This window comes from Pipistrellus hanaki (genome assembly GCF_964339955.1).
Source record: "Pipistrellus hanaki genome assembly, chromosome: 1".
Taxonomy (NCBI): Eukaryota; Metazoa; Chordata; class Mammalia; order Chiroptera; family Vespertilionidae; genus Pipistrellus; species Pipistrellus hanaki.
Genome location: NC_140503.1, coordinates 163,896,932 through 163,906,493, shown reverse-complemented (window position 1 = coordinate 163,906,493; position 9,562 = coordinate 163,896,932). Strand labels below are relative to the sequence as shown.

The following is a 9,562-nucleotide window of genomic DNA, read 5'->3' as shown; positions in this document are numbered from 1 at the left end:
TTTATAATCACGCCTCCCACACATTCCTGCCCACTCTTCATCCCCATGCCACCACCTCCACCTTTCCCAGGCAGCCACTGATCTGCTTTCTGTCATATAATAGTTTGCATTTTCTAGAATTGTATATGAATGGAATCAAGCGCTATGTATATAGTCTGGCTTATTTCACTCAGCTTAATTATTTGGAAATTGGTCTATGTTGTAGTGTATATTAATAGTTGCTGGGTAGTCTTTCATTGTATATGCCAGGAATAATCCATGGTTTGTTTATTCACTCACCTATTGGTGGACATTTGAGATGTGTCTGGTTTTGGACTATTACTAGGTGCTATGAACAAATTTTTATAAAATATGTCTTTATTTCTCTTGGGTAAATATCTGGAATAATATGATAGATGTTTATTGGTTTTCTATAATGTTTGGGCCATTTGATATTTACAGCAGAATCATGAGAGACTCAGGTGTCCATCTTTAACAACATCTGGTATGGTTGATTATATTTTTACTTTTGGACATTCTAACAGTGTTTAGTTAAATCTAATGTCTTTTTCTTAGTCGGTTAATATAGTGAAGTACATTGACTGAGTTTTCTAATTATACTGATTCATTACCTTAGCTTTAATTTTTCCAATTTGGCCATGATGTCATATCATATTTATATAGTGTTAGGTTAATGTTACAAAAATTTTATAAAATAGAACTGCAGTAGTTTTTTTTTTTTCTTCTTCTTCTTCTTGTAATGTCTTTGTCTGGTGTTGGAATCAGAGTAATGTAACCTCACTGAATAAGTTTGAAAGTATTTTCTTCTTTTAAGTTTTCTGGAAAAGTTTTTATAGAATGGACATTAATTCTTCACTGTTGAAGCTATTTGAGCTTGGAGTTTTCTTTGTGGGGAGATTGTACACTGAAAATTCCATTTGTTTAATAGATATAGGGCCATTCAAATTACCTACAGGTTTTAGTTTTGGTAGTTAATGTTTCCTTTTCATCTAAGTTTTCAAATTTTCTGACAAAGTTTTCTTCTGTTCCTGTGTCATTAGAATTTATAGTGATAACATTTTCATTCCTGGGACTAATTTTTTTTTTGTCATCTCTCTATTTTCTAATCAGACTAACTAAAAGCTTATTAATTTATTGATATTCCAAAATAACCAACTTTTGGTTATATTTATTTTTGCTATTGTTTTTCTATTTTCTATACCATTGATTATTGCTCTCATCTTTCCTTTCTTCCACCAGCTTTGCATTTAATTTATTTCCTGTTTCTTGACTTGAAATATTTTATCTCTTGTAATATAGGACTTCAGTCCTATAACTTTCTAAGTACTGCTTTAGTAATATCTCATAAATTTTCATATATTGTGCTTTTATTTTCAGTGTGTTCCAAACACTTTATTTTCCTTATTTATCTCTTTAACTCATGGATTATTTAAAAGTTTAATTTTCAAATATTTGGAGATTTTCCAGAAATCTTTATTGACTTATAATTTGTCTACTTGTTCCACCATATGTTGAAGAAAAGATATTGAAATCTCCTACCATAATTACAAATCTAGCTACTTTTCCTTTAAGTTATATCAGATTTTGCTTTATGCATTTTGCAGCTGTTTTAGGTAAATAAATGTTTTGTATTCTTATGTCCTCTGAAATGACCCATTTATTATTATAAAATGACCTTATATATCACTGGTAATATTCTTTGCTCTGAACTTTACTTTTTGATATTAATATAGCCACTTCAACTTTCTATTAATGTTATCATGGTATATATTGCTTCTCTTCTTTTTAACTATTTTTTTCCTGTATATCTGAAATGTGTTCCTTGGAGGCAGTATATATTTGAGTCTTTTTGTTTTTTTTAATATGTAAAACTCTTTAAAAAAAACCCGTATTTATTGATTTTTTACAGAGAGGAAGGGAGAGGGATAGAGATCTAGAAACATTAATGAAAGAGAAACATTGATCAGCTGCCTCCTGCACACTCACTACTGGATATGTGCCCTCAACCAAGGTACATGCCTTTGACCGGAATCGAACCTGGGACCCTTGAGTCTGCAGGCAGATAGATGCTCTATCCATGAGTCAAACCGGCTAGGGCTTGAGACTTATTTTTTATCTGATATAATAATCTTGCTTTTTAATTGAGGTAATTAGACCATTTATAGTTAATGTGCTTATTTACATGGTTAGGTTTAAATATATTTTCCTGCTGATTTTTTAAAAATCCTTACCCAAGGGTGTGTTTTTATTGATATTAGAGAGAAAAGAAGGGGGGAGGAGAGGGAAGAGAGAGAGGGGGAGAGAGAGAAAAATCAGTTGCCTCCCATTTACATACACACCAACGATAGAATCCACAACCTAGGTATGTGCCTTGACTGAGAATCAAACATACAACCCTTTGGAGTATGGGATGTTACTTCTACTCACTGAGCCAGCTGGCCAGGGCCCTCCTGTTGTTTTTTATTTTCCTACCATCCTTTTCCTTTTTCATCTCCTTTCTGCCTTATTTTGGTTCAACTGAATGTTTTTATAGTTGCAGCCTATGTATTTAATTTACTCATTACATTTTGTTTTGTTATTTTATAATGTATTCATCTTCAATTATCAGTATAACTTAAAGTGTTAAATTGCTTCTCATATAGTATATGAACTTTATATTGTTATACTTCCATTTCATACACTTCCAACTTTTTTTTTTTGTTTTACATATGTTTAAACTTCATACTAGATTATTTTTGTTTGAATAGTCAGTTCTTTTTTTTCTACCTGATAATAATTTTTACTGTAATATTCCAATTTTCAGCACACAACCACCTAAGTCAATTAAATAAAAAGGTATAATAAAAGAAACTTAGTTGAAATCATAATATACTTTTAAAAAATAACAACATAAAAAATGTAAACATTGCCTCTTTAAAAAGAAGTTTCTCCTGGTAAGTAATATGCATACACATTGCCCCAAATACACACACACACACACACACACACACACACACACATGTTTACACTAAAATATTTATGTATGTAGCAGTCCACTTAAGACTACTCTTTGTATAAGCTTATTTTATAAATAGGCTACTCTAGTCAGTGCAAGTAGTGAGACTATGTAAAATGTCTGAAGCATTTTAATTTGGCAAATATTTTCCAGGAAAATGTCTAATCTATCAAAATACTAAATTTCTATTGTAAGAACTTATGTTTCCAATAAACATTCAGTAAAAATAATGTAGTTTCCCTACTATGCACAACATAGGACTTTTGGTGTCTATTAAAAACAATCCCTGAGTTCTGTGAAGTTGGTTAATATCTCTTAATCAAGTGTGTGTAGCACAAATAACCAAATCCTGCTCCATCGTGTTAGAAAGTGCCTGATGCGTTCAGGAAGAATATTCAAAGAGAATCTGAATAGTCTTTATTCTGGAAGGCAAGGAGCAGAATTTTATGACAATGGAGAGGGTTAACCCCCCAACGTGGCTGGCCCAACCTTAAATGTCAACATTAAAAAACACACCAAATATTTCTATAGTGATTTTTGCGGTAATTTATTTACTTCAAGTCACAGGTCTACTGTAGGGTTCTCATAAGTCATGTAGCCAGAGGTTTACAAATGAGCACAGTCTGTGATGGTGTCATCAAGCTAAGAGAGAGAATTGCGAATTCTTTCCTCGTCTGAAGGGCTCATGCGTGGTGTTAGTCCGACATACTGGAGATGTACCTTGCTCCAATTAGCATCAGCAGGCTACTCACTATGAAAAAGCCCAAGGGCAGACTAGAGAAGGCAGGGGAAACAGTGCTTTCAGTAGCCTGAGTTGTAATCCAACCCATGGACTTCGCGGTAGCTTTCTTCCAGGTCGAATAGCGGCTTTCGCTTTCCATGGGGTTGATCTGGGGCTCAATCTGATCCACCAGGACGGCTGACAAATCCTCGGGTTTAAGACTCCAGAGGCCCACCCCTTCGGCAGCTCCTGCTGCTATGGCGGCTCCCAGTGCTGCTGTGTCAGCGACAGTGGGCTTGATTACTGGAATCTTCAGAATGTCTGCTTGTAGTTGCATGAGAATTTTGTTTTTGGTCATTTTCCCATCCACCTGCAGATGTCTGAGTGGAATGCCACAGTCACGGTTCATGGCATCCAAAATCTCTCGGGTTTGGAAACAGATAGCTTCTAAGGCAGCAAAAGCAATGTGACTTTTATCGGTAAACTGAGTGAGCCCGCAGATGATCCCTCTTGCACTGGGATCCCAGTGAGGCGCATACAACCCCGAAAAGGCTGGGATGAAGTAGCAGCCGTACGAGGTACCTGCTTCTCTAGCAAGTTCTTCGATGTCTTCTGTGGTGTCTATAATTCCAAGGTTGTCTTTCAGCCAGCGGATCACCTCCCCGGCTATAGCCACCGAACCTTCCAGGGCGTAACATACGGGCTTGTCTTTGCCTAATTTGTAAGCCACGGTGGTCACCAGGCCGTGGTCCGAAAACACACACTTGTGGCCTGTGTTGCACAGTAAGAAACAGCCTGCTCCGTACGTGTTCTTGGCCTGCCCTTCCTGGAAGCACAGCTGTCCCACCAGCGCAGCAGACTGGTCCCCCAGGCACCCAGAGATGGCCACCCCTTCCAGGGCCCCAGCTTTTACCTGGCCATAGATCTCAGAAGAGCTGCAGACGCTCGGAAGGATGCTCATGGGGATCTCAAAAAAGGCACAGAGCTCTTTGTCCCACTCCAGGGAGTGGATGTTGAACAGCATCGTCCTGCTCGCGTTGGTCACGTCTGTGCAGTGGACGCCGCCCTGGGCGCCGCCGGTCAGGTTCCAGATGAGCCAGGAGTCGACGGTGCCGAAGAGCGCCCTCCCTTCCTTGACAGCCGCCTGGACGGTTTCCACGTTGTCCAGCAGCCAGCGCAGTTTGACAGCGCTGAAGTAGGTGCTCAGGGGCAGGCCCGTCTTGGACTTGACGAAGTTGTTGTTGCCCGGGATCTTCTGACTCAGTTTCTCCACGGTGGACTGGGTCCTGAGGTCCAGCCAAGCGATGGCGTTGTAGAGCGGCTCCCCGGTCAGCTTGTCCCAGACCACGGTGGTCTCCCGCTGGTTGCTGATGCCGATGGCCTTGATGTTGGAGACGTCGATGTCCAGCTGGCTGAGCTGCTCGCACGTCTTCTCGATGGACGTGTACACGGACTGGATGATCTCCTTCGGGTCCTGCTCCACCCATTCCTCCTGGGGGAGCTCCTGGGATATCTTCACCTGGTGCTGACCCAGCAGCTCCGCCGTCTTGGGGTTGAACACCAGAAAGCGAGAGGAGTTGGTCTCCTGGACCACCCCCCCGACCAAGGGCCCCGCCGTCGGGGCTGCCATGAAAGCGGTCGGTCGGTGGGCTCGGCCGCGCCGTTTCCAGGTGATAATTGTGGGGGGAGGGGGTTGGAGAGTGGGGGGGCCGGGGGGGCACGCGGGGACTCCAGAGTCTAAGGCGCAGGCGCAGCTCCCACCTGGGCTGCACCTGCAGCAGCTCGAGGCGGCCCGTTGTCCTTTAACTGGTGCTACCTCCTACCCCACCCCCTCTCCCACCTACTCAGTCATCTTTAAAGGGAGTTTTTTTTGAGGTTTTTTTTTTTTTAAACAAAATCACATCTTTACCCACGTAATGACTATTACGGCGCTTTCCATTCTACAATGTGGATGCACTATTCTGTTATTTCCTTTCTGTTTGTAAGATTTCCTCCAACGTTTCTTATAGTGCACCTACGCTGAAAAGGAATCATTTCTCCTTTTGACTGTCTGAAGTATTTCCTCTTAATATTTAAATATTTAAATATCTGAATATAGAATTGTAATGAGTTTACTTATTTAAATTTTAGGCCCTAGATGTATTGCTTCACCATCTTCTCTTATATGATTTCAGGTGTGAACATCATGGTCATCCTTATTTTTATCAATGTCTATTTTCTTTCATTGCCTTTAAGTTTGTTTCTCTTTATCAATGGTTTTGGTTAGTTTCATAATGACATTTCTTGGCATATTATTTTCTGTGCTTGGGGCTCATGAAACCATTAGATTTATAGATTTTATAAAACTTTGGGCCTATATATATACATATATATATATATTATATAATATTATATATAATATATTATATATATAATTAATATATATTAATATATACCGTGTTTCCCCGAAAATAAGACATCCTCTGAAAATAAGGCCTAGCACATGGAAAAATAAGAGCTAGCGCATCCCCTGAAAATAAGATCTAGCGCATTTTTGGGAGCAAAAATTAATATAAAACACTGTCTTATTTTCGGGGACACAGGGTAATATATAATACAATATATAATATATACTATATATACTATATATACTATATACTATACACTATATACTATATACTATATACTATATACTATATACTATACACTATATACTATATAATATATAATATATAATATATAATATATATAATATATAATATATAATATATAATATATAATATATATTCCTCTGCCTTAGGGAATCCAATCACATATATTGGAGTTGTTCTACAGATCACCGATGCTCTACTCATTATTATAATTATCTTTTCTTCCTATGGTTCTTTTAGATTTCTATTGCTTTATCTTCAAGTTTACTAATCTTTTTCTTCTCATTGTCTAACCTGCTAATTCATCCAGTATATGTTTCACCTCATACATGATAGTTTCTTCCAGGAAGTACAATTGGAGTTTTTGAAATATTTACTTAATTTTTTAACACATAAACTACAGTTAGAATACTTTTATTTTACTTTCTGCTAATTGTAACATCTGTGTCAGTTCTGGTTCAGTTCTAACTGATTAATATATCTCCAAAAATTTTATGAGGTCAGAAAATCAAAATTAGCAACCAAACTTAATTTGAAAAATAAGGTGTTGATTTCAATGGTAGATTTTCCTGATAATATCTTTGTTTAATTTTAAAAATTCCATCAGAAATTTTCTAAGCAAAAATTTGGAGACAATACTTACCAGTATGCCAGTGTACCATATTATGATCGAATTTGAATTTGCATGGAACAGATTGTTTTTAAATTTTAAAAATGTTACATTTTCCTTCCCAAATATTTGGCAGTAGTGAACATATTAATCTACACAATAAAAGGATTTGACCCAAAATGTCATCTTTACATTTTTTCTCCCCTGCTATACTAAGATATATATATATATATCTCCAAATGTTTACAAACGTATTAGTTTTTGTACTTAGGGATACTTTAAAGAATTATATATTTAATACAAGTAACATTAATAAAATCAGATCTGAGTAGTAGTTTATATTTAGTTTCACTGTTAATAAATTAAAACTATTAAATAACCAGATTATACTAGTCTTAACTTAGTTTAGGAAGAAAGTTGATTTAACTTTCTTAGAGTAATTGCAAATTAAATTATGGCTTTAATCAAAGCTGATTAATGTTTTTTTTCAACTAAGACACATAAAATAACTCTATTTTTTTCATTTCAAAAAAATTAAAAACAAAATAATTGAAACATTTGCTTGTTAGTCTATATAATATGTAGCTTTCCTATATTCTAATTTAAGTAATCATTGTCAGAACCTTATTTGTGAAGACATTCAACTTTACAAGAAAATTGCTATTTCATTTGCATTTCATTCTATACAAATGCAAATGCTTTAATGGTGGACATACTATTCAGAATAGTCTCCTCCAAATCAGAAGCTACTTCCAAAAGTCTGTTAATATGGGATTGTTAAAATTAGATTTGTCAAACCAATTAATTTTCTATTATTACATATCTTTAAGGGTATTCTTCTAGATGCAGTTTCTTTTAATATACAATTGTTTAAATGATGTTCTCATTGTAAAGTTCAAAATGTATTCATTCATTCAGTAATTTGACAAAATTTTTTTGAGAGGTTGCTGTATATGGGCTTTATTATAGGCAACAGTGGTGCATATACTTATATATACATATATTCTTCCTGCCTTTATTACTAAAACTAAATATAATATTGACATATTTTTCTTTGCACATCATATTTTAGAGTGCCATTCATTTATTTTTTTTTCCCCCTATCAAACCCACTAATTATAAATTCAATTAGGACAGGTATCTTGGCTGTTTTATTCAATCTTGTGTCTTTGGCACTTAGAACAGTGTCTGACCCAAAGCAGAAACTCAAGAAATATTTGTTCACTGAGTTAATGAATACCACTACATATGATCCTCACTTTATTAAGTAATTATCATGAAATCAAGATCATTTTAATTGCTGAATGAGCTATTGGTTATTTAATTTACAATAGAATATAATAAGGTAGATTGATGAAAAGGTAAAGGGATGGAGAAATAAAAAAATATATGATAACATTAGTATAGCAAAATATTAATTGTAGAGTTAATATAGTAGATACAATGGTGATGGTGGTAAACTTCTATCAACTTTTCTATATGTTTACAAATTTTTATAACAAAATATGAGAAAATGTAATGCAAATAAAAAGCTGGTCAAGCTGCAAAATGCAATTAATAGAGATCAATTTGATCAAGGTTCTTTTGTTTGTTTGGAGAGACAGTTGACAGGAATAAAAGAATCACTGCCAAGTTTATGATAATTTGAGAGAGTCTGTGGTGGAATAATGTAGTTATAATGGTTCATCTCAAGAAAACCGTTCATTATGAATCCTTTTTATTAAGATAGTTGCACTTTCATTGTAGGAATTTTCTTCTGCCATTGTAAAACTTACTTAGGAAGCCAGCTGCATCTTTAACTACTTGGCTTTTAACAAGAAATATCAGGCATTCAAAAATGTTGTTACTCTTTTCAATCTCTAAAGAACGGGAATCATTTTTGAAAGTTTCAAGTTTGTAAAATTTGGACTTATCTGAGCCTTTAAATTTGAGAGTGTGTGCCTTGATGGCAAGGGCTTTGAATTATATAGTCTGTGGCTAGGAAATTTAACATTTTTTTTTAGATTGTGTCATAACCAATGTATCATCACAGTTGGTAATCTTCAAAACACTGATGCATTTTTCTACATGCTGTTCCCAAATGTGCTGGACCAGCTGTTGAGAGCCATGCCATCCAATTTCCTAGAGAAGACCTCTTCTTGGACCACTAATCACCTCTCGGACTAGCCTTCTTTGTTCTAATAAAGAATGGAAAGATTAAAGCAAGTTATCATGGTTTATTACTCACATTTTCTCTGTTAAGCCTGGGCTGTGGAGGTCACGGCATCCACATTAGGAGGCCTTGGCATTCTAAGTAAGCCCTCATAACAGACAAGCCAGTGAGTTTAATGTTCACAGTTATGAAAGTGATTTTATCAATGTTTGAATCTTGAAATGTTTTATTGTGTGTATGTGCGTGTGCGTGTGTGTGTGTGTGTGTGTGTGTGTGTGTGTGTTCTTTGTCATTTCCCCAGTGAAAATTGCCCTGACACTGATCTCAATGTTAATGTATTCCTGCTTACATTTGACTTTGGAATATGTTACGGCTAATTATCATTACACAGGATGAGAGATCAGAGCCCTGAGTGAGGTGCTTGGGTTTAAGGAACAAAGGGAGGCCAATTCGG

General features: G+C 35.9%; 1 protein-coding gene across 1 annotated transcript; it reads right to left on the bottom strand.

Moving 5' to 3' along the window:
- Positions 1 to 3,690: 3,690 nt before the first annotated feature.
- GK2 (glycerol kinase 2) lies at positions 3,691 to 5,346 on the bottom strand (the record flags this gene model as incomplete). The annotated part of the gene is made up of 1 exon (XM_084869455.1): positions 3,691 to 5,346. One exon carries the CDS (start codon positions 5,344 to 5,346, stop codon positions 3,691 to 3,693), a length of 1,656 nt encoding a protein of 551 aa, XP_084725581.1.
- Positions 5,347 to 9,562: the final 4,216 nt, after the last annotated feature.